Source organism: Neolamprologus multifasciatus, chromosome 15, assembly GCF_963576455.1.
Source record: "Neolamprologus multifasciatus chromosome 15, fNeoMul1.2, whole genome shotgun sequence".
Lineage (NCBI taxonomy): Eukaryota > Metazoa > Chordata > Actinopteri > Cichliformes > Cichlidae > Neolamprologus > Neolamprologus multifasciatus.
In genome coordinates, this window is record NC_140453.1 from 28,463,490 (window position 1) to 28,488,921 (window position 25,432).

Below are 25,432 nucleotides of genomic sequence, written 5' to 3' on the forward strand. Positions count from 1 at the left end.
AGTCTTCTGTTGCAGAGGAAAGAATCTGCAACTGCAGGTAAGAAACAAAGACAGTGAGATGTGCAATTTCAACATATTTTTAATGGAAAAAACCCAATAATCCAGCAGGAAACCACAGTCACTTTACTTTTTCCACACAGCTCACAGACACACAGCTGTGCTCACTTTTAGTTTTTTTCAACAGAACGACAGCAAAACCAAAACTGACTGCGATTCAAATGCAGCTTAACCCGACCGTGACAGAAAACAAAACAGAATATCACAAACGAGGATTAACAAATGATTTTAGATCAACTGCAGGAAGACAATGAGCTGATCAGAGCATGGCTTTATAGAGGGCGAGAGAGCGACGCAGAAAGGGTTCCTCCTCCATACACACCAGCAGATCCTTCAGGATCACCCGGGTCACTCTGTGAACACCTGGCCTGGGCAGCACACACACCTGACACACACAGACAGTTTCTGTGTTACCCTCCCTGCATGAACCTGCTGGTTGTGCTGCGACATAAACACATGATCCTGCTCTTCAGTGAAACGCTCGCTCGGCTGCTACAGATTTAATTTAATCTGATCTCTTAAAACAAAGCAGCGCAGAGGTGATGATCCATCGACCAGCACGAGTACGGAGAGGACGTCTCCCTCGTTCAGTTTTATGCTTGGAATCATCCTGACATGATAAAAATAATCTCATTGCAGGTTTTAAAACAGCATCTTTCCTGTTAAGTAGCTAATATGTTGCTTTGCCTTTGTAACAAAGTTTCAAATATTCTAAAATATTTTAAAATGAAGGGGAAACGGTTCTTCTGGTTACTGATGTGTGATCTGAGCACTAACACACATCGATACTGAAAAAGAACATCTGTGCAAAGATGGCGCTCTCTCCATCACTACTCCATGCTTCCTGTCAACGTTTGCTGAACTAGCTGAGGTAAAGTCTGTACAGACGTGGAGGAAGGCCTGCAGCAGCGAGAGGAAACGGAGGCGGCGTGCAGTCTTTTCCTCTGGGTAATGGAGTTCAAAGGCAGCGAGTGTGCAGCTAACAGAGCGTCCCCATCTATAAACCTACAGCCTGAAGCGCTGCGACTTAAACACACAAAGAATTAAAGACTCAATGAGCTAAACTAACAGTCTTATACAGGCTGCAGGTTGAGCTGAGGAGGGCAGCAGGTTTACAGCAGCAGGTTGAACATTCACAGATATCAGATTAGAAAAGATGATTCTGAAATGATCCATTCAGACCACAAAAGGATAGAAAACTAAACTTTGCGCACCCACCTGGCTGTCGGTCTGATCCAGGGGTCTCTTCCTGCGAGGGCCAATGGCAGCCAGAGCAGCGAGGTTGGCCTCCCTCTGCTGCAGCTCAGCTTCCTCTATTTGTTGCAACTGAAAAGAGAATGAACATTTTTATGTTTTCATACATATTTTCTGTATGCATACGTGGACACACTGTCGTTTTATATATATGTTTATATAGTCAACATATAAGGCAGGGTTTAGAGGCAGCTGTAGCTAATCACTGTCCTCCAGGTCGCACATCTACTAATTCATGTCACTTCCAATCACTGAAATGGGAAATATGACAAATTATGGCAAAGATTTGCTAATCAAATCCAACTTTGTTAAGTTCGTGTCACTAAACTCACGATATTCACTAGTGGGAATCCTTTCAGTTTGTACTCTCAGTACTCGTGTGTAGGTACAGACTTGGCAAAGTGCTAGCTTGTGTGCAGTGCAGAGGTTGTGTGTGGGGGTGGGAGGGCATGTAAATGAACAGATTGTGTTGCTGTGGAGAAGCCTCTGGGGGCGTGATGGCTGCGAGCTACAGCTAAACGCGCCATGTGTGGCGTTTCCGCCTCCTTAAATAGCCGCAGTGCTACCGCTGCCTTTCATCCTCCTCACACTACTCCGTCTCCTGCCAGCGAAAACATTACACACACCATGGTTTTATTAAACGAACAATTAGCATGAAAAGTAGCAGAAACTTACAGAGTTTGACTTCCTGATGCTGAAAGTGAAGCCAGCGATAAAATACAAACTGCCATTCCCACAATGACCCAGCAGAACAAAGACGTTTATGGGCTGCATCTCTCCTTCACTACAACTGAACACACTAAATCTTATCAAGGCTTCAGAATTAACTGAGGTGTGGCTACTTCGACTGACGCCTGCTCGAGTCTTCTGGACTTCATCTCCGTGATGATGCTGCTGGTCTGTGGGATGGGAACAGCAGGTCATCTCGGCCACTCTTACTCCTGTTACTTCACCTGTCATTCAGCTTTCAGCTGATCTGTATTCAGCCAACATGTAGCATTGTTCAGTTAAGGTTTACAACCCCTCCCTCTGTGAAGCCAAACAGACTATGGATGATGCGTACTAACCAATAGTGTTACCTGACAACTTTCTGATAATTTTAAGTTGACTTTTATCTTTAAAGTGGTCACGTGCGGCTCAAAAAAAAATCAAGCCTTTAAATCTGGACTTATAGTGGCAATGCTCATGTTTTATATACATGTTCTTTCTTCACAGTTACAACCTGTAGTCACAACAACAGTTTGTGTCTCCCAGAGTAAACAGCTCACAAACACCAACATAAACGGGGGAAGAATGAGAGCCGACTCCTGTGGAGAGTTTGGAGAAGGAAACGCACCTCTTTGGCTTTTTGCTTGAGCTGCTGATACTCTGGATCTTCAGTGTGAGAGCGACTCTGTGATCAACCAGACATGTAACCCAGGATTTAATGCACAAACTCTTCTCAGTAGTTGTTTTCAAAGATACATTTAATCTAAAAACACTAATCGTGTTAGAGTTGTAAACTTTGCTTTTGAATATCTGGGGTTGATAAGAAGCCTCATTCTGGCTCCACCTACTCTGGCAAAACGCAGCAATCTCTCCCTCTCCTCCTCATCTCTCTTCTTCTTCTGCAAGCTCTCAATGTCCTCCAGGAAGCGAAGCTGAGAACGAACATCGCTGACTTGCGTGTGCCACGAGTTCTGCTGTTGGAAGACACATTTAACACATGTTGCATTAGTTTGCTGTAGGTTCACGGCCCTTTGCAGGCCATGTCTCCATATAAAGTATATGATAGTGCTTCAAAATAACATCTTGTTAACAATATCTTAACAAGTACCAAGCACCAGGAATGCCACAGTAAATTAGATGGACATTACCTCAGCTGGGCTTTTTCAGAGGAGCGGCTGATGCATGTATTAACACCTCGTAGTGTTACTAGATGCTGCTCGGCTCTTATTCATGCCTCGGTTTTACATCTTTACCTTCAGGGTCGTCTTGCGGTGTTCTGCCATTACAGTGAGTTTCTCCAGCAGCCCACGAAGAAACTCCTGAGTAGCATGAGAAACCAAAGCAACCACATCTGGACCAACATCAGTTACTCCCAGAGGCTGTCCTAACAGAGGGGACATGACAAGATCACATCCTGGGAGTCTCAGAGACTAGTCTGAGACAGTGTCTGTAATAAACATGAGATAATGAAACCGTGTGTCTCAGCGTGGATCCTGTACCTGTGTGAAGGAGTCTGCTGAGCGCCGGGTGAGTCGACAGGAACAGCTGATCCTGACACGACTGCACCACAGCACCAACCGTGCTGGTCAAGATCTGTGCGTTCTCCTCTCTCAGGTTGACTCCAGCCATGGAGGTGACGTCATTGATATCATCATCTTCTCTGGGACACACACATTTGTGCTAATTAATCACTGTTTGTGACTAAATGCTGCTGCTGCAGTTAAACTGTTGCTTAATATTCTCTCATCATGCAACATGAGGTAACTGTTGGATCACAACCACCTGCCACAGGTGAACACACCCCCTCTCTGTGACATATGATCGGTGCGAGCTGTGTGAACCAGCACGGCTCCACTTTGAAGGACAAACAGCTGGATGTAGGGCTGCTTTTACACATCATCCACCCCATAGTGCACTGATTCCAACCACCACAAGATTCCTATTAAAGTCTCAAATGTGTGAACTTTATATCTTACTTGTAAGATCCTGAACTGTCTCTGAATGCAAACTTGGTAGAATTAGGTGGCTCATGAGCGAAGGGCTGCTTCACTGAAAAACCTCCTATAAAACAGCAAAATGCATAAAGAGTGAGAGCAGACCAGGGTCCTGCAAGCGTCTCTTGGTGTCACATGGTCTGTACACGTAATTCCACTACACATTTGAATTTCTAAAGCCTAAAAAACACATTTAGGTCTCCTGCAACATTGTGAGGACACTGAAGCACCCTGACTGTGTGCACAATTATTTAAAAAAACAAAACAACACCCTCACAATGAAATAAACAACTAGAGGAACAAAAATGAGCTGATTGATCAGTCCTGTGTTCACCTCAACGTGGCTCCAAATCTAAAGTTTAACAAAGTTTACCTGAGAAGTTTTTCCCCGAGTATCCCACTATGTGCCGAGTGGTGGGTTTCTTAGATATGCAGTTTCTGGAGTGGACTAATGTTGTGAGGCCAGGTCTCAGAGCCACTGCTCGAGCCTGGAAAACCTGCATTTTAAAAAAGGTCATCATTAGTCGGCATTTCATCCTAAATCCAACACTATGATCATAAAAATGATTCCAGCTGTAAGTTTCTATGCCATCTAAATATCTCATACACATTTGTATTAATACAATAAAATCTTATATCTTATCTTAATATCTTACTATAATTTCAAACGTCAGACAACAACACCTCTGCTTTTTTGGGCTGTTTTTCTTTTGTGTGTTTTTGTATAGTAAGATACAACCTGGGTATGTTTTCATAGTGAGACCTTAGCTGCCACGGGGGAGATAGAGTGGTGATGGCGAAGTCTCTGCAGGGGATGTTTACACCCTGCTGTGCAGTGGACACTTGCAAGTTTTGTTTTCAGGGGTTTCCAGGTCCAGTTCATGTCGTTCCATGTGTATTTGTATTGTCTGGTGTTTTCCGGTCAACTTAGCCAAGTCAACAAATCATAGACCCGTCTGAGCACAGTAAGGTACGTCGAGCACAATCAGTGGTCTTAGAATCGTCTCCTGGGATGTGAGAGGTGCAGGAAATGCAACCAAAACCAACAAAGTGATGGCGCATTTACAGCAGCTGAAAGGAGATGTGTTTTTCTACAAGAGGCGCATCTCTGCAACTAAGAAGCGAGGCGACTCGAGAGAAACTGGATCGGTAATATACATCACTCCAAATTTAACGCCAAGGCTCGAGGGACAGCCATCCTTATTCGTAATAATATTCTGTTTGAGCAACATAAAGTTATTGCAGACCCAGATGTGTGTCAGGAAACTTGCAGGGCTCACTTGTGTCACTGGCTAGCGTGTACGGGCCGAACTGGGGCGACGACTCTTTTATAGCTGAAGTTTTCTCTTCACTCCCAAATTTGGAAAACTATCATCGTATTACTGGAGGTGACTTTAACTTGGTTCAGGACGCTCTGCTGGATAGATCATCAGCTATTGTTCCCTCAGTAAATCTGCTGAAACCCCAGAAAAGCTTGTGGATCCATGGCGACATGCGAATCCTACTACTAAGGCATTTTCCTGTTTCTCTCATCCCCACCACACATATACACGCATAGACTTTTTCTTATCAATATTAGGTTTCTCTGTGAAATTAGCCACTGTGAGTATCGTGCTATCGTGCAGATCACTCACCAGTTTCTTTTGATGTGTTATTAGCGACCCCGTCTCGACCCATTAAACGTTGGAGATTCAACTCTAGCCTGTTGATAAGGGATGACTACACAAAATGTTTGAGATCAGTTTTCACGTTTCCTTGAGTTGAATGATTCCACTGAAGTGTCGAGAGGTGTACTATGGGAAACGTCGACAGCCTACACGAGAGGCCAGCTTATAGCTTTGTTTCAAATTTAAAAGATAGAGCTTTCTTACACAGATATGCATCGAACCCAGATCCTAACTTCTATACAGAACGTGGGAAACTTCAACCCAGTCTCAATTTAACCACCATCGCAACAGCTGTGGTTCAATTAATTAAGACAAAGCAACGCTTTTTTGAATCCGGTGATACAGCAGGGAAACGTCTGGCCTATCAAGCCCGTGCTGAAGCAACCTCTGGGTCCGACATAATTGGGCGATCGTGGCTCAAGAGTTGGGAGTTCGCCTTGTAATCGGAAGGTTGCCGGTTCGAGCCCCGGCTTGGACAGTCTCGGTCGTTGTGTTGGGCAAGACACTTCACCCGTTGCCTACTGGTGGTGGTCAGAGGGCCCGGTGGCGCCAGTGTCCGGCAGCCTCGCCTCTGTCAGTGCGCCCCAGGGTGGCTGTGGCTACAATGTAGCTGCCATCACCAGTGTGTGAATGGGTGGATGACTGAATGTAGTGTGAAGCGCTTTGGGGTCCTTAGGGACTAGTAAAGAGCTATACAAATACAGACCATTTACATAATATCGGACCAAGAGGGAATTAATGAAGTATTTGTTAGTTTCTATTTCGATCTGTACACTTCAAGCTCTCCACCTCTATCAGATGAAACTCCAAAATATACATTTTCCAAGAATAGACAGAGATCTGACGAAGGGATTAGGGGGACCAATTACTGTACTAGAGGTGCAAGAGGCCATTAAAACCTTAAACACGGGTAAATCGCCGGGAACGGGTAAATGACGGCTACTCTGCAGAATACTATAAAGCCAATTCTGATCTTTTGGCACCGTTGTTGAAAGACATGTATAATGAAGCCTTTTCAAAATGTCAATTACCCAAGACTTTGTCCGAAGCTGCTATTTGTTTAATCTTGAAAAAAGACAAGGATCCTCTGTTGTGCAGCATTTATGGACCAGTTTCTCTTTTAAATATTGATTTTCAAATACTTTCTAAATTCTCGCACTTTGGCTACAACGTGTTCTGCCACAAATTATCGCCTCTGATCAGACGGGTTTCATGGCCGGCAGGCACTCATATGATCATTCAAGACGCCTCTTGAATATTATCCACACATCGTGCAACTCAATTCCAGAGGTTGTGGTATCTCATGACTCAGAGAAAGCTTTCGACCACGTCGAGTGGAGGTGATGGATAGGTTTGGCTTGGGGGCTGACTTTATTCTCTGGGTTAAGTTACTGTTACTTATTATCTGCTGTTACTCATCATCATCAATACTCAGCTCACCACTCCTTTTCTCTCCAACCCTTGTTGGGGAGAATCCAATAGCTAAGGAACGGTAACTATTTGGCGACAGTTCAGAAAATACTTTGGGCTACGTGGGCCGTCTTTGCTAACACCTTTACTAAAAAATTGCAATTTTGCACCTTCAAACACTGATGCGGTCTTTAGAAGTTGGAAAGATAAAGGACAGGACTGTTAAGGACTTGTACAGTCAGGACACCTTTCTTTTGCTAACCTGTCGTCTAAATACAACCTGCCTGAGTCCAACTTTTTCGTTATCTTCAGGCTAGAGATTTTGTAAAAAAAAGCAGTTCCCTCACTTTCCCAATCGGCCTCCAGAAACAAATCTGGATATCATCCTGCAGACGAACCCTCATCAAAACAGACTGATATCAGCCTGGTATAAGATACTAGCTACTTTGGTTCCCAAACCAATTTCTCCTACTAAGCTGAGATGGGAGGAAGAGCTCCCAGAACAGCAGTGGGATTCTGCTTTGAAACTGATTCACTTGTCCTCAATTTGTGCCCGTCATGCTTTGATTCAGTGCAAGGTGGTCTATAAAGTACACTATACAAACACAAAATTATCTAAAATCTATCCAACCATTACTGATGCCTGGAACAGATGCGGACTATCACCTGCCAACCATGTCCACATGTTCTGGTCTTGTTCTAAACCGAGTGCACATTGGAGGAATATATTCGACACACTTAGTCAAGCATACGGCCAGACTGTCCCTCCTAACCCACTCTCCGCAATGTTTGGCATCCCCCCCAGTTTAAAGTAATCTGGCCCCCTTAAAAAGGCCCTAGCCTTTACCACTTTACTGGCTTGGAGGCTTATTCTGTTGAAGTGGAAGCTTCCCCACCCAAACTCATGACCATTGGGCGAGGGACATACTCTTTAACTTAAAGTTAGAAAAACTTAGATTCTCTCTGAAAGGTTCAATTAGGAAAATTTAACAAAACCTGGAAATCATTCCTCTTACTGGTGGACACCTTTACTTTACTTCCTGAGACTGAAGTGAACTGAGCGAGAATACATTATGAAGCTTTTGGGTTTTTTTGGTTACTCACTTTCTTTTGTGTGTGTGGTATGTGTTTGGGTGTGACTGGGTGATGTGGCGTGAGATATTTTTATGTGTGGAGACTGGATCTCCGTGGTGTCTCATCTAGTGTGGACGTGGAAGAGGGAGAATTTGGGATTGGGGGGTGGTTGGAGGGTATAATGGACAAACATTGTTCTGAAATGAAAATCGACTCTGCTGTTGCTGACTCTGTGTGTCATGGCTGAAATCAATAAAACAAAGCTGGGATCATTTCAAGTGTCTTACTTCAGGTTGCATCATGTTCTTCAGTGTAATCAGGTAATTGGAGCACACACACACACACACTAATGTTAATCCACTTTTACAGCACAGTGAAAAGCTGTGGGATGCTTAATGTAACATGAGGATGTTCCTGAGAAGAAATATTTTTACTCTGTCAGTCCTGCCAATACAAGACGACCAAAGTCACATTTTAATGCATTTAAAAGAGCACGATTTCTCCTCAGTACACCATCTCTGATTTCTGTTTTGACTATATATTCTTGTGCACAGCTGGATTTTTCTTTTTGCATTTCCAGTCAGTGAATTTCACTTGTGTTAAACTGTGAACCTCCATGGATGCAGTACCAACACAACCGTGCTGCTCAGCAATGCCTTCAATCACGTCAACATCCATGAATAAGATCACAGATCAGACATGGTTTATGTTTGGTACAATTAATGTCAAATTCCCCCCCCCCCCCCCCCCCCCCCTAAAATATTGCATCTGGTTACCTGCTGCCTGTTCTGGAGGGTTTTTCCAGTCTCGGTGTTGGACTGCTTTATGCTGGTAGACGGTGTTGTGGGAGGGCGTGTGGAAGCTGAAGCTTTTTGGATGAATAACTGGGGGTCTGCAGTAAGGCAACGCACCGCAGGAAGACTTTTCTGGTGGCAATGAGGAAAAACGCCAGTAGAAACAGAGATGTCATCAGCTAAATATGGAACAGTCTAGCTATGATCAATGTGATTCACATCCTTTCAGCAAAGTGTAACGCAGTCTGCACAAATACAAAAAGGTTTTATTTTTAAATCAATCAGACATCTGGAGGCTTAAAGGCAAAAACGAGATGAGGAAGCAACACGCTTCTCAATACCTTGAGAAAAGGCACCAAGCAGGGTTGTGGAGTCGACTTCAGCGTGTCATAGAGCTGCTCCGTAAACGCTTCTGCTTCCAGTTTCCCTTCCTGCAGGTAAAAACAATTCATCAATAAATAAGCCGGTAATTTAATAATGAACTTCATGATAAGAATTAAAAATTACAAATGTGTAGCACAACACAACAAGCATACAACAACTTATTAACTCTTACTAACAAGCCTCTTTCAGTCTGCCTGGTAACAACACTTTTTGTAAACAAGGTTAAAAACAACAAGAGAAATAAAGAGACGTACCAGCAGACTCCTGACCAGCGCTTGGACATTGTTAGCCATGGTCACAGATCTGGAGTCACTGGAGGCCAGCTTGATCAGCGTTACCAAGAAGTTCTTGCACTTCTTCACACTTTCCAGCGTCTCCTGTTGGGGAAATATTTAGTAGTCACATCTCATCTATCCAGTGTTATCTCAGCTGTTATCATCTACTCTAAAAACTCAATTTGTGGCTGCTTTTTGTTGTGTTTTTTGTGAGAGGATATCCCTCATGTGGATTTCTCAGAGACATCGGTAAGCACTGCACTCCTAACTAAACTCTGTTCTGACTGGCTGTCCCTGACAAAGTTGGTTTAAAGAGGAAGAACTAAGCGGCTACGCCAGTATAACAAAGATTAGTCTGAACTGGAAACTGTGTGAAAAGATTTCCTCTTTGACAATAAATCCTTGGATTTTATAAACAGTAAACTGAGTGTGCAGGTGGGAGCTGGGCCTGGTCGGGCTCACCTTGCTAAACGTGGGCGCTGATTCCTTTTTAGCGCCTGCAGCCTGAGTGCCAGCATGGCTGCCTCGCTCAGACACCACGTTCACCGTCTGGACAAGAGCTGGTTTGGGGGCAACACCGATGACCTGAACACAACGTCACCAAAAACTAAAACCAGGAACAGCAAAGAAAAGCAGCAGCATCACAGCAGCAGCTGCCTCTCTGGGGTTTGTTGCTTATTATTTGTTTATGTTTCATTGGAGAGCTCTGCTTTTACTCAACTATCAAACTGCAACTTTCCAGCATCATTCTGTTTTCATTAGTGTTGTTGATTAAAGATGAAGTATTGTTATTAACACAAAGTTCAAGCTTCAAATACTTCAAATGAAAACAAATGAGTCCATCAGTCGTGTAATTATTGCATAATTGTTTTTTCTTTCTATAATACCTAAAAGAAAAAACTAACTGCCAGAGGTGCACAGTTATACACTGCATAACCTGCTATCAGTGACTGTGAGCTGCAAACACACTCCTGTAATTTTACCACAGCAGTCTTCTGGACTGGTGCTGCTGGCTGGAAACTGGAAGTAGGCGTCATCTTGATCACGGTTACATTCTCATGCCTTTTACTTTCAGCTGCTGCACACACCTGAACAGCAGACATGCAGCTGACATCACAGGTGCAATCACACATCTGTCATTATTATATAACATAGAAAAGCAGCCGCGCACATGCACCCACCTGCGGTGCAAGTATCCTGGTGGGTTGACCACTGATAAGTCTTTGTCCCTGCTGAGCCTGAGCCAAAGCCTGCTGAGACACTAGCATCAGCTGCCCACTGTCACTGCGGATCAGCATCATACCTGCCATAAATGCAGCCCAAACACTACAATAAACTGATGAATTCTCCTTGCAGGTGACAGCACATGCCCAACAAGGCTTTGGGATATAATAAAGGAGGATCTGTAATCAGATTACAGTGTAGACTACAGTCAGCGGGCTGTGCAGCTCACCTGGAGGTATCTGGATATTGGCTGGAAGATGTGGGGAGGTGGCCTGTGGCAGTCGAGGAGTGACTGGCTGTGCGGTTGCTGATCTGGGAACAGTTATCAGCACCGTCCTTCCTGTGGTTGTAACCTGTTTCACGGAGGCCACCTGGTTCTGAGGCTGTTTCGTTGTCTGTTGGTTACCTGCACTCACTCCTGCATTTGCCACCACCATAACAGGTGAGGTGCGAGGCCCTGACACCGTCACTGCACAGGCTGAAGGCTGGCCACTCGGGATGACTTTAGGCGGGGCTGAGACAGAGTCACTCTGTGAGATGCTTGCAGCTGTGACAGGACCGTGTTTGGCAGCGACTTGTATCATGATTTGAACAGAAGCGCCTCCATCCCCGGGTGCTGCCTGGGGATCCAGCCTGTTAGCTTCAGTGTTGTTAGCGGCCATGACGGCAGCTGAACGAAAGAAGGGTTCAGCTTCAAAGCAAAAACATAGTTAAATACAACAAAGGAGTTTACTGCTTTTCAAAAGCGCCATGGTTAGCTAGACTCAATGTCACCCTCGCCAAAGTGTGTCTAATATCTCAACCTGTTAGCAAACACCTGTCTCGACATGGAGTAGCTAAAGTTTCATATATTTGCAAACAAATATGAAACTGTTTCCGGCTCATGTTAACCACAGATCTTACCTGAGACACAACCAAAACCCCCCACTCGAAAAACGCAAACAATTAACACGAACGTGACACCGGAAGTGCAAAAGTACTCGTTTATTCCAGGTTTTAAGACATTTCTGTGAATTTCTATTTCAGCTGGATCTGACCCATGTATGCTTCGGAAAATTAAAACTCCTTGGGCCTGAATCCAAAATCATTTCGGCCAGTTTTGGTGAAAGACTTGAATCCAATCAAGCGAAACTGGGAGCCAACCGGTGAAAATGGCGGCTGTGGCAAAATGAAGATGCTAATAATTACAAGACGAGTTTATCATTTTCAGCTATAATAAATTCAGGACAGCTACATGTAGAATGGTTTCATTTTTAAAATGTATGCGTGTGTTAAACACCCCTCATCCGAGGGTAAACCCCGTTTCCCGCCAGGCTCACACACAGGCTATGCTAAAGGTTTAAAGGGGGGAAGGTTTATTTGGTCCTACACGTTTCCCCATCCAAGTCATATTTACCTAACAGTGAGACACAAAACGTTACCTGTGTGCTAAATCTCCCACACACCGAGGTTCAGTCACATAAACCAAAGTGTCCAATTCCATTTATGAGAGCTCGTGTCCTGCAGCTTTTACATGACACACCTGAACCAGATGAATGGCTCGTTACCAGGCTTTTGCCAAACTTGGTTTCATGCTAAAGAGGTAATCTAACCATTAGATTAACGCTGTATTGGAGTAAAGATGCATCTAAAAGCTGCAGGACAGCAGCTCTTGAGGACGAGCTGGACACCCGTGACATAAACGTTGGAGGAACAAGGCCTGGAGCGCGAGCTCACCTGTGGTAGCTTCGAGAACGGTGTGACGTTCACGCGCTGTCCTGTGCTGCATTCAAGGGCTGCAGCTAAGATGACCCAGCCTGAACTTTATTTATAAATCACCGCGAGTTATTTCTTATCAATCTATTCTGAATTTCACTTTAAAGGTAAAATAGATGTACTCTTTGGTTTCTGTTATATGTAGATTTAAGGCCAGTGCAGTATTTAGAGCACTTGCCCTCCTTCTCCATAAAAGAAACAGGTAATTAGGGGTCGATCTTCTAAATTTTATCCCCAAAATATGATTTTAAAGTATTTCTTCATAAACCCACTGAATCTTTTCTGGAAGCTACCTTTACCTTACAGCAGTGATGGCCAAATGAAGCTTTCTGAAGCTTGTATTGAAAAAACGGTTCATTACAACAACACAGTCCTCTCTGGTGACATCTGGTGGCCAGAAATATGAAGAGCAGCTTGAATCCGCAAAATAAAACCAACCGCTTCATTATGACTGCCCACTCTACAGTGGAGTTCTGTCTGATATTGGGCCGCTGTTGTGTTGCTTTGAACGTGTATTTTTTTGGTGGTTAAAAAAATGTTTTATTTGTTTAATAAATAATTTTGACCAGTAAACTCTCCTTGTTCAAACATGCACCATGGTGTGGTCTTTCTTTGCTTGTGACTTCTTGATGTTGGTAAATACAATAATTGAAAAATACCACATTACATATAATATATACATATAATAATGTACAACACATTATGGAGTAGGCTTCTGCTGTGAGGTCCTGCCTCCATGCACTTATGCAATTAACTGCTAGACAGGTGTATTTATAAATAATATTATATTAGGGAAATATTCCCAGACATATTTTTGACCTGGGGGTAGAATTGATTGTGAACTGGAAAGGGAAAATGCTTATGAACTTTGCATTTAAGGTAACCCTTTTTCATTTTTATTTAAGAAGAGAACCTGTTCCTTTTCGTGGATGTTATGTATGGTTGTAGTAACTCTCTGATGTCATTTTCAAAGGTGATAATTTCAGGTTAACAAAGAAATAAAATTAATCCACAAATTTGTTAGAAACGTCAACACATACCAACCCTTCTGAAAGCAGCTGGCTTCCTTTTGTCCTCAGGTGTGTGTTTGGAAAGGCCCGAGACTGGGGGGGTGGGGGGGTAACAAGACCCTGATTATACTTCCCTAACCTTTCCCTTCGGTTTGCTCCAGGAGCTCCTTTTACTTTCACACATCGTAACAAGAAGACAGCTAGAAAAAGGTGAATATTGCTAATGTCTAAATTAACATCCACTCACAGTAAACTAAAAACATTTAGGTTTATAAGATAAATATAAGTTGTTAACGGTTCTGATTAAGGTTTTATTTCCAACAGCTGGCCCGTCCTCTGTTCCTTCACCTTCAGCATAAACTGTCACCTAAATATTACTCCGTAAACTCAGTAGAGGCTCCTTAAACATTTAGCGTACAACATTAATCATTCAAACTATTAAAATATAGGTTAAGCATCATAAATATAATTAAAATCACCCCCAGCTGCAACATTAAAGACTCAATAATTATGATTAAATATGACATATATGATTCTCCATAATGAGTACATATGAGTTAAATACACTGTCAAGTGTTTAAACATGTAGAAATTCAGATGTTATTTTAGAGCAGTCAAACCACGTTATTGCACGTTGATAGAATAAAATAAAATGATTGCTTCATATTTGAATAAGAATCTCAAAGGATTTTTGAGTCTATCGCATGAATTGCTTTGTATGGGGAAATGTAGTGGAACAAAGCTCATTTGTTTTAAATCTACATTTGCACTTTTCCAATTAAGTCTCTTTTGTTCTTGCTCTGCATCACCGGCCCTAATTCACAACACATAACAGCCCAAACACGTGCACAACCAAGGAGCCGCCATCACTGAGATGAGCTGCTACTGGGCCAGCAAATGAGTCACTTTAGCTCCACCTGCTGGACACATGTTGGACATGCAGGGTGTAGCGTCGCATCTGAGGAGCAAAATAAGTGGGAAATCTCGATGTAAATCAATCTGACTGTAATCCTGACAGTCTTAATTTTTCACAGAAGTACATGTTTGTGAAAAACAGGCACACACCTGGGGAGCAATCAGGAGACCTTAACCTTAACTTCAGCTGACTTTAGAGCAGGTTAATCCATCCAGGTCACCAGAATTTACTTGAAATTCCTGGAAATTTACCCTTAAAGTCCTTAAAGTTCAAACCAATGACAAGAAAACTTCAATGATTACAAATATTTTAATAGCACAACTCAATAATCAGACAAGTCAAAGTTGTGACCCTCAGACATGAAATTATATTCATGGATCATTAAATAAGTTCAGTCCCTCTGACATGAAGGCAGAAGGTTGGAGGGAGCACAGGGAGGAAGAGGCCACGATTGCAGGGGTGAGCCAGGAGCCATATGGAAACATCGGTGCATTAACTGAGCTGTTCAGTCCTTTTGGAGAAACACAGCTCCCCACGGATGCCAACCAGGCGCCGCTCGTCCTCATCAGCAGCTCTGGCATCGTGGAGCTAACCTGTTCACATTTAACAGTGGACGGTGATTAAAAATGATCACCCCTCAGATACTAATGTGGGCATATTTTCCACATCAGTGCCATCAGAAAACAACTTCCTGTTTGGTTTTCAGTTGAAAAGTCACCGACTACCTTCCAGAAACGGTTTTATCCCACGATGAGAGCAACAACACAATGACCTGGTCTTAACCTCAGCAGCCTAATGGACATTTTAGCCACTTGGGGAAAAGTAGAAGTGATTTCAAATCCACAACAGTTTAAACATAATACATGTAAAATAAAGATGCACTCATTGTCCCTCTGCAGGACCTTCAGTGATGTTTGCATTACAAACTGGAATTGACTGTTTTACAGGAAAGTTCCACATTAATGGCACGCCGCCATCTTTCTTCTGTTTTGAATAGCTGGGTCACAACTTCTGCCTCAAAGTGAGCTTTTATTTTTTGCTAATGTGCTCTAATATGACCGACTGGAGCATGTTTGTCTCTTTGCTATGACTCTGTTCTTGTGTAAGCCAATCAGGACGGGGCAACATTCAGCAGTGTTTCTTTCACAGCCAATGCGATCGGTCCTGATAACCTTTGATGTCAGTTTGTGATTCGAGGCCTCTGAACCGTCAGCTGCACGTTTGCACTGCAGAGTGAAACAGTGGTCAGACTGAACCAGCTTGAGAACTCTTCATCAGAACTGACTGAATCATTCTGGTCTCTTCGGGTCGCCTCTACCTTCGTCCACCCAGCAACTGTAAGACTAACTCCTCATCCTCGGCCAAAGAGAGACCAGTGTCCAGAGCTGTGTGCTCATCATCTTCATCGCTCACTTTCCTCCTCTTTCCTGCTGTATGCTTCTCATCCTCCTCTTCGCTGTCCTCCTCCTCTTCTTCTTCACTGCTGTGCTGCCGTTTAGACGACCCCATTTCCATCTCCTCCTCCTCATCCTCTGACGACGAAGACGACGAGTGCACTTTGTCGGGATCTGGCAGGGTACTGGGGTCAAACTCGTCCTCGCTGTCATTGGCCAGGTAGGCCACGACCTCGTCCTCCTCGTCTGATTGGTCCTGGTCGCGCTTGCTTGCCTCCTTCCTGGCGGCCCTCTCCTTCAGCCTCTTCTCTCGGTGTTTGGCTTTCACCTTGCGGCTGTACTCCTGCTTATCGAACTCTTGATCTTCCCGCTTCAGCCTCTCCCGAGCCTTTTCCACATTGATTCCTGAAGCGTCCTCTTCCTCCTCCCCCTCATCCTCAGCAGTCACTGCTTGCTGGACGGGTGGCCAAAGCTGCACAGCCTCACCTTCTTCACTGAAAGTCACTTTGGTGTTTACCTGAAACTTCCTCTTGAGGATCTTTTTAGCTTCTTTGTACTTCGTCTCTTTCTCAGTTTTCTTTTTCGGGTCGTCTTCAGGATCCTCTGGACTCTGCTGATCCTCCGTCAGGTTAAACACATCCTTTCGTTTGACTGTCAGCAGGTCCAAGTCTCGTAGATCATCGTCGTCATCAGCGTCACCTGCGCTCACGGTTAATGTCTTGGACGTATCCAAACCTCCTTCATCACCACCGTCCTCGTCCTCACTGGACTTGTCTGACTCTGAGTTTTGCTGCTCCTCACGAGAAACCTCTCCTTTCAGCTGGGCCTTAAATCTCCGCAGCTCTTCTTCTTCCTCAGACTCCTCTTCCTGCGCTTCTTCTTTCTCTACTTTCTGTGCCTGAGCTTTACTCAGGAAGCGAACCCTCGGGGCCACAGCGAGGCCGAGGGACAAGGCGTACTCGTGAAGCTTGATCTTAAAGGCATCAAACACCTCTTTGTTCTTCATGAGGTACACCGAGCGCAGGTAGGAAACAAAACACCTCTGTGCTCGCTCCTTCTGCTCCTTCTCCTGAGCGAGGAAGGCCTCCAGCTTCTGCTGCACGTTCTGCAGTTTGTCTGGGTTCACCTGGAATCAGCCAAACAATTAACTTAATCAGATGTTATGTGATGTTTTGTGACTACACTTAAATCTGCCTGTTTGAAACCACAATTATGAATATATATCAAATAAATGAACTATAATAAATATATTCTGAGGAGGTTTTTAAGACTAGTACAGCTCTGGGTGACGATTTGAGGGCAGAGATGTGTGGACAAGAGATGGACCGATCCGATATTACGTGTCGGTATCGGTCAGATACTGACCTAAATTACTGGATCGGATATCGGAGAGAAATAAAAAATTTAATCGATCCATTAAATATAAAAAAAGCACCTCACAAAACTTGTGACACGGCGTAACTCGGCTCATAACCGTAGCGCGTCGGAGCAGTGTGGTCACGTGATAGAGCGGCTGTGTGTGTTTGTAGCGTCGCTAACAAACCAGCATTTCATCTCCGAGGAAGTTTTCCCAGAGAGAAGTAAAGCAAGTGTGTAAGTTCATCTCTGAATGTTTGTAAAGCATTCCCACGTTAAGCTTAACAACCGATATATGGAGCGACTGCCTCTCTCTCTCTCTCCTGCTGCTGCTTCAATCATGAAACTGATCAATGATCAGCTGATCGTCTCTCTTCTTTGTTTTTGTCTCACTTTGCACCAGAAAGAGGAAACCAGCGGCTGAACAACAGCAGCACGTTTAAGCTTGATAATCTGTTGTTAGAATTTATTTAATATTATTTCTACACCAGGATCTTTTTCTACAGCTGACGTAACTGTGCAGGGGCGGAGCTAGCAAAGTTTAGCCAGGGGGGCCGATAGGGCATGAACAGGGAAAAGGGGGCACAAAGACATACTTTTCTTTCTTATTCTCATTTAAAATGTCGAGCTTTTAATAAATAATTATCTGAATCTTACACCCAAAGTTTTAATCTGATGTAAAATATATAGAAGTCCATCACTGTGTATAGTAACTGTTAAGTCTAATATACTCTAGTAAGCTATAGTACTTTTTCCTTTGGGAACCATCTGTGCAGTCTGCAGTTCTGTTGAAGAAAGATGTTGAATCTATTTAATTATTCTTGAAAAATAATTTATTTCTGTGCTTTTTCCCCCCTGCATCAAATTAAAGGTGATTACATCGATTAAGCATCATGAGGTGGAGGGTGGTTTGTTTGTTTTTTGCTGGGAGTTTGCAACCCTATTAGTCAGGTTGTTTAATATTTCTGCTAAGTACTCTTTAAAATATCAGAATAGGGAGGATGGAGCAGGTTTACGTTTATTAGATTGATCAGTGTTGCTGATCTATGAAATATTTTGGGTGCAGTGTGTTTTTTTACATACAGGTATAACAGAATAGACACTATATATTGAAAACACACTGTATCGGATTCATATCGGTATCGGCAGATATCCAAATTTATGATATCGGTATCGGACATAAAAAAGCGGTATCGTGCCATCTCTAGTGTGGACATAAAGTTTTTTATTATTATTATTTTGCGATATTTAAACATAAGTACCACATTAAGCTGTATCAGCAGTATTGGGTACAGCATAATCATATTATATCTACCTGTACTTGTTCCTAAATTTGAGTTGCTGTCACCACTGTGAGTCTTTTCTGTCAGATTTGTAGTGATACTTAAGTTATTTGACGTGTGCACACCTCGCTGGGACAGCAGTTTGTGCAGATGTTAACAGTTAACTTGTAATTAATGGGGACTAATGCAAAGTATTGTACCGAGGGTTTGAAATATTTCCTTCTAAATGGAGTAAAAACATCAAACTGTTATTTTTTTACTTTTTTACATAAACCTACTGAACAGTGTGTGTGTGTGTGTGTGTGTGTGTGTGTGTGTGTGTAATGGGTAGATGGTGTCTCACTTGTATCTTGTTGATGGGAACTTTCTTCTCCTCCAGCTGCTTCACCATGCCTTCCTCCTCCGAGGGCAGCAGCAGCAGCAGGGCCTCTCCACCCTCCTTGTACCTGGCCGTCCGGCCCACCCTGTGGATGTACGTGTCGGCGTCCTCTGGACAGTCAAACTGCAGCACCCAGTGGACGGCAGGGAAGTCCAGGCCTCTGGCAGCAATGTCGGTGGCAAAAAGCACAGCGTTTTGCTTCTTGAGGAAGTCGTTGTACACCTCCACCCGCTTCATTTGCTGCTGTTTTCCATGCAGAGCCAGGATGGGCATGCCTGGCCGGAGACGGCAGAAAGCTCGGAACAGGTACTGCACCTCCTTGCAGCAGGCGAAGAAGACTATGATCTTCTTCTTTAGGTGGCTCCTGATGAACGAGTAGAGCATGTTGACCTTCTGGTGGAGCTCACACGCGATGTAGTTCTGCTCCAGCGTGGCTGGCGTGCTGAACTTGGCTTTTTCGTGCACCCACACATACTCCGGATCTTTGAGACTGAGCCGGGCCAGGTCTTTGACTGATTTGGTTTGCGTGGCAGAAAACAGCAGAGTCTGCCGGGACTTGGGGAGATTCTCCACGATGGCATTGAGCGTATCTGCGAAGCCCATGTCCAGGATGCGGTCTGCCTCATCCAGGACCAGCATGTGGAGGTCGGACGCGTGGAAGCTGGCTGTTTCATCCATGTGCTGGAGGAGTCGGCCCGGGGTGCAGATGACAATGTTGGTGCGGTGAATCCGCTCACACTCGCTTTTCAGGTCTTTCCCGCCGATGATGAGCCCTGCAGAAAACTCGTGGTTCCTGCCCACCTTGCGCAGGACTTCAAAGGTCTGGTAGGCGAGCTCTCGGGTGGGAGAGATGATGAGAGCACCGAGGCCGTCCATGGAGCTCCACTGCTGGCGGTAGAGACACTCCAGGACCGGTATGAGAAAGGCTAAAGTCTTACCGGAGCCAGTTTTAGCCGCACCGAGAACATCTTTCCCCTGCAGAGCGAAGCCGATGGTCTGCCGCTGGATCTCCGTGGGCTGCCGGTACTGAGCCTCCTGCAGGCCCAGCAAGGTCTTCTTAGAAATGGGGAAGTCTGAGAACTTGACAACCTCCTTGAGGTTGATTTCTCCATACCTGCTCACCAGCTTATCGATGTACTCTCGTTCTACCTGCCACTCGGGCTTCTTCTTCTGCGCCCTCTCTTGCTTCACTCGTGCTTTGGTCCGGTTGTACTTTTTCTTCCATTTCTCGAAGTTTCTGACGGGGTCGACGCTCGCTTTCATCTTTTGGGGTTTCGTTTTTTTCCCAACAGGATTTGGGGCTTTTTTCTCCATGACTAAAGACGAAAATCGCAGCAAGATCGAGTCAAACACACACGCTGGACTCTAGATAAACAGCATGGAGAAGCCAGCTCGCCGTCGCGTGTTGAATGACGTAGTCATCCCGCGACTCAAATCTTTAACGTGGGGAAGCTTTGCCCTGAACTTCATTTGACAGGCTGAACTGCAATTTCTTTCTTTCTTTCTTTATTCATTAATTTATTTATGTATTTAAATGTATTCACAGCGCCGTGTAAAGAAAACGGGAGAATAATAAAGACAGAAGTGCGTGTAAAGGTCAGTGTTTTGTATAATTCCGTAGTGTTGAATATTTTTCAAAGGTGGCGATCCAGCTGCTTTGGCCAGCTTCAGAAAATGTGTAAAATTCTCACAGAGGACTCACGTATTCACATCCAAATGAAACCACGATGTTAAGTTGTGTAAATCTCATTTTGCTGCTTCTTTTTCTTTCACTTTAGGGGTTTAGGAGGTGGAAATATACTTTCTCCTTATTATTTAACACCAAATTCATTCAGAATATAATTCAACTTTTTGGGTTAACATATATTTCAGTGATTTAACTGCTGCAAATCAAAATTCCCACTATATGTTTAGAAAATCCCCCAACTTTTGCATTTAACCACTTCCTCACCTTTCGCTATAGAAATATTGTTTGTTGCGCAACACATGGAGTTTGCGTGTTTTCCACATATTTTCCTAGGTCCTTGTTGGGTTTTCCAGTTCCTCCCACAGATATGCGTGGGGTTCGGTTAACTTGGTGATTCTTGATTGACCCTAGGCTTGAATGGTAGTATATCTCTATGTTTAAGACCCATGACAGTTGGCAGCCTTTCCAGGGTTTACCTTCTCTCTCACTCTATGATATCTTGTTACCCTTCAGCCCACCAGCTACCCTGGACTGGACAAGTGGAAGAAAGTGGATGGACAGAAAGATTTAAAATCAAAATGTTTAATAAAGCAGGGTATGGTTGGGGTAGGTCTGCCTTGGGACCGTAGTTGCTGTTGTATGGGTGTGCAGTGGTTCTTGGTGTCACAATTACATCAACTTATTATGTCTGTGTGTGTCACTGAAGTAGCATCAAAACTCTGAGTCTTCACAACAGGACCTCACCTGAGTGCATCACAGTGACTCTGTGGTTTAGCCCTGTGACAGACTGGCAACCTGTACAGGTGTATTCTGCCACTTGCCCTGTGGGATCTGGGATAATGTTCAATGTTCACAGCTAGAGTGGAAAAAACAACTCAAAGAGTGCGAGAAGCAGAAAATATTGTCTTCAATCCATCATTTGTTTTCAACAGACATGATATACAACAGACCTAACGAGTCTGCTTCTCTATTCACATTTCAAAAACTCCTTCAAAAACGTATATGCGTATAAGTATCAACTGCTTTTTAGATTCAGCTTTCACCGCCATCTTATCCACCTCCAATTATTCATAAAGACCCTGCCACAGGCAACATATGGCAGCAGTAACAGTTCCGCTATAATTTCTTTATTAAAATCATGAAAATCATTCTGTAATGCAAAGCTGTGTCAGAGAAAATCTAAGAATGATGTTATTGCTGGAGATAGTCCTCGTTTATGAAGTTTGTAAAATGCCCCATTAGTGCTGTGCCACACTGCAGGTTTTATTTGGTATCACTCCGATACCAAGTAAAACCAGGGCCAGCATTGCTGATACCAACAGATACTTTGAACTTATAAAGGCAGCTCGTGTCGTGGAGAACAGTTTGTGAGCTTTTTATGTATTTTCAAACTTCTATGAAGACCTGCAATGTAAATGTGCCTGTCTTTAAAGGACTTTGTGTTTGTAGCCTATAGCACATTTACAGGACAGAAGTCTTATAAAACAAACAGCATAGACCTGAGAGTAAAAAAAAACATCATATTTGATCGTGCATGTTTGATGTATATTTTTTAATTTCCAAAAAAATAATTAATTTAACACATGTAAATATTTATAAACAAAGTATAAATCTTATCACTCTTTCTAGTATTGATCCGATACCAACACCAGCATCGACACTGTCGTTTCGACCCGGCCACCTGTAGTTCCCGCTACAGCCCAGCAGGTGGCGGTAAGACCGCAGAGTTTGGACGTCAACTGTGTGAAAACAAGAAGACGAAGAAGAACATGTCGCCGCTGATACCGCTTTACGAGCACCTGATCAGAAGAGAAGACAGATGATAAACAAGTACTAATACAGACCACTTTGCACGACACAGAGTGGATATCCGTCGGCCGAGCCTCGCCGACACCCTGCAGCTCTTATGCTAAACACGGCATGGCAGAGAGACCGGACAATGAGGTAACAGTCAGGATAGCATTGGTTAGTAAAACATGCCACATTTTAACTTCGTGCTCTTAACACCCAGAAGTCGTTAAAGTCCCTTTTAAAGTGAAGCATGAATTTAAATAATCCACAACAGAGAGGCAGAGCTGTTACGTGACGTCTGCAGACGAAGAGAAACTTGTGGTAGCTGCACAGCTACACGACACAGGAAGCTAGCAGCAACTGACAAACTGGAAGTAAACACGAGTCACGTTAGTCAGAAGGTTTAAGTTAATTTTGCGGAGTTTCTGGCCTGTTAGCAACTCGGCGATTCGTGACTGCAGATTACAGAGCCAAATAAAACTTTCCTTCAGCATTAAAACAGCCAAAAGGGTTAACGCTCCGCGGTGTTCATTAGGAAACAGCTAAAAACATTTAGCCCACATTATGTATTTACAATAAATACAAATGCAGTTTTATGAAGTGAAATTTTAACATGAAAGTCCAGTATCTCAAAATACCAGCTAGCTAAAAGGAAGATTGACTATTAAATGTTACTTAAAGGCAAGCTGTACATTTGTACTGTTGGACTCTGCAGGAGGAAAGGTGGAGAAGAGAGTGCAGCGGGTGGGGACGAGTGTACGGGTGTTTTTTGACAGATGGACAGCAGCAAGAGATAAAGATTCATAAGATGTTAGTTAGACCTGCTATTATGCACTGACAGAAAGACGTGAGGCCGAGCTGGAGGTGGCAGAGCTGAAGATGCTACTGAAGATTTTTGTTGAATGAATGGACACAGGATGGACACAGGATGGACACAGGATGGACACAGGGACATGCTGAGTGTTTTGGAGTAAAGTTAATGAGGCAGAGCTGAGATGGTGCAGAGGAGGGAGAGTGCATGTGGAAGGATGTTGAACATAGAGCTGCCAGGCAGGAGGAAAACCACAGAGATGATTCATTGAGTAGTGAAGGAGGATATGCAGAGGACTTGTGTGACTGAAGACGATGCTGTTGAATTATAATTACTTCTTATTTTATTTGTATATAAGTAATGTGGAAGCTATAGCTAATGTTAATCAATATACTGCTGAGTGTGGTAATCTATAACTATGTGTAACGATGCACAAATATGTAGGCTATCATTGGTTTTCTCTGATATGGACCCTGCTGACTGCCGGTCAGCAAAAAAGATCACATTTACTCTGGTCTATGTTTAGCTGTTACATCAGCTTTGCATCGGCAAAATGTTGAATTGTGTTGTAATAAAAACCTGAAGCAGAAAATAAGAACATCGGCACAAAATGTGCTATCAGCCAGATGAGTGTTTTAAACTTGGTGAAGCTTTTATTTGGATTATTTAAATGATAATAGTAAAGATTTTACAGTACATTTAAGCACAACAACACTGATGAAAATGATGCACAACAGTCAATAAAGCAATTAGGAAAAATGACATCAAATTAAATGCAAAATTAAAATATAGTTACTAATAATTAAAAATAAGAGTCGGTGCTGTTCACAGAATCACACCTGTTAACAATTAAAGCTAAAAGGTGAGTTTTTAGTTTCCATTTGAAATCTGTTACTCTGGAGTTTCTGCGCTGTGACCTCTGAAACACGGAGAGAAAGCTGTGACCCTACTGTAGTTTAAATAGAATCACATAGATCTGTTCTACATGGACATGCTCATATTAGAAAATATGGTCTTTATTATTCCTGAATAATGCTGCCATCCAGTGGGGTTGATCCTCAAACCCTCTCTCGCTCATGCAGATGTGTGAACGTCCCACATTTATGATTGTGCATGTTGTTGTTGTTAAGGTGGAGGAGGCTGACCACATCTACCTGCTCATGAAGGAGGACTACCGGATCTCTAGGAATGTGCGACTGGCGTGGTTTCTTAGTAAACTTAACCAAATCATCTGTCCGGCTTCAAAGCCTGAAGTGGTGAGTTTCCTCTTCTGTCCTCATGATGGCGCAGCAGCACCAAGATTGGCACCCTTCTATTATTCTTCTTGTGCCACCGATGATTAGATGGTGGCTGTGACAACTTAAAGGAAAAATACTTGATGTGTGAGTTATGGGAGATGATTCTTGCTCTGTTGAGCTTTAGGAGGAAATGTGTGAGAGAGCTTTTCTAACATTGTAACTGCTGTTCTGATTGGTCACTAAAAGCTACTGCAGATCATATTTCCTCCCACTTCCTGTTGTAGCTGCTCTCTGAAAATGAACTGGACCTTCTTAGCATCTTACCTAAAGGATGGCAGCCAGATGTCTCCCCAACTTCACACCCATGCATACTGATGCCTTCCACCCGGGCCACCTTCCTGGCCCGGAGGTACCGCTTCATCATCGAGCTGGACCTCAGTCCCTCCACAGGGATTGTGGTGAGTCTTAAATGCACTGTCTCCTGAATGAGTTCAAACAATATTAAAAAGTGCTTAGTGCAAGAATAGATGTGATATTTAAGTTTGTTATGATTATTTGCTGTGTAAATTATTCATAGTGATCAATCCATTTGTCTACTTGTCTTATATGAAGTGCATCACGTCTCTTTCTGGCTCCTGAGTGTCTCAGTGTGTTTCCATTTGTAGTCAAGAAGGCTTTTAATTTATTCATACGCTGTTAGAAGAGCAAAAATATTTACATTTTGTGAATGAATTTTGCAAATGGTAAATATTTGATCACTTAAAGTGCTTTTTCTTACTCCAGCTGCCTCTTTATTTAACATTGGGGACAACCTGGGGTTCAGTATGTTGCTCAGGGATGCTGCAGATGACCCGCTCTGCCTTCTGAGCTCACAATAATCTGCTGCTCTGACTCGAAGCACCTCATTAAGATTGTTCACTTTTAGTTGGTTGAACCTGAATCGTGCTCGAGCTGTTGCTCAGTGGGATGTT

At 43.4% G+C, this 25,432-nt stretch overlaps 3 protein-coding genes across 23 annotated transcripts in view; 1 reads left to right on the forward strand and 2 right to left on the reverse strand.

Annotated features, from left to right (window-relative positions):
• Positions 1-61: 61 nt before the first annotated feature.
• Positions 62-12,875, reverse strand: LOC146502351 (transcription initiation factor TFIID subunit 4-like). 10 transcript variants are annotated; one of them, XR_014869386.1, is made up of 17 exons: positions 12,558-12,864; positions 11,071-11,532; positions 10,799-10,920; positions 10,601-10,705; positions 10,080-10,202; positions 9,597-9,719; positions 9,300-9,389; positions 8,941-9,090; positions 4,387-4,510; positions 3,996-4,080; positions 3,519-3,679; positions 3,273-3,403; positions 2,868-2,993; positions 2,648-2,704; positions 1,276-1,383; positions 236-442; positions 62-203 (listed from the first exon to the last, which is right to left on the reverse strand). XR_014869386.1 is itself a non-coding variant. In XM_085133109.1 (16 exons), exons 1-16 carry the CDS (start codon positions 12,607-12,609, stop codon positions 317-319), a joined length of 2,142 nt encoding a protein of 713 aa, XP_084989235.1. In that variant the 5' UTR covers positions 12,610-12,875; the 3' UTR covers positions 62-316. The 10 variants fall into 10 exon arrangements, 9 of the variants coding, with proteins under 9 accessions (XP_084989235.1, XP_084989234.1, XP_084989236.1 ...); XM_085133109.1 differs by having other exon boundaries at positions 62-442; positions 2,868-2,990; positions 12,558-12,875; XM_085133108.1 differs by having other exon boundaries at positions 62-442; positions 3,996-4,077; positions 12,558-12,866.
• Positions 12,876-14,609: 1,734 nt separating this feature from the next.
• Positions 14,610-20,356, reverse strand: ddx10 (DEAD (Asp-Glu-Ala-Asp) box polypeptide 10). Its single transcript, XM_085133103.1, has 2 exons — positions 18,899-20,356; positions 14,610-17,042 (listed from the first exon to the last, which is right to left on the reverse strand). The coding sequence occupies exons 1-2, from the start codon at positions 20,246-20,248 to the stop codon at positions 15,837-15,839; spliced, it is 2,556 nt and encodes an 851-aa protein (XP_084989229.1). The 5' UTR covers positions 20,249-20,356; the 3' UTR covers positions 14,610-15,836.
• A 1,941-nt stretch (positions 20,357-22,297) lies between these two features.
• Positions 22,298-25,432, forward strand: part of szt2 (SZT2 subunit of KICSTOR complex) — a 115,814-nt gene continuing 112,679 nt past the window's right edge. For 6 of the 12 annotated variants that reach the window (XM_085133085.1, XM_085133096.1, XM_085133086.1 and 3 more), the window contains exons 1-3: positions 22,298-22,565; positions 24,354-24,479; positions 24,746-24,919. In XM_085133085.1, coding sequence (XP_084989211.1) covers positions 22,542-22,565; positions 24,354-24,479; positions 24,746-24,919 — 324 coding nt within the window. In that variant the 5' untranslated portion in view covers positions 22,298-22,541. The remainder of the gene's footprint in view (positions 22,566-24,353; positions 24,480-24,745; positions 24,920-25,432) is intronic. The other 6 variants (XM_085133091.1, XM_085133092.1, XM_085133093.1 and 3 more) reach the window with 2 other exon arrangements.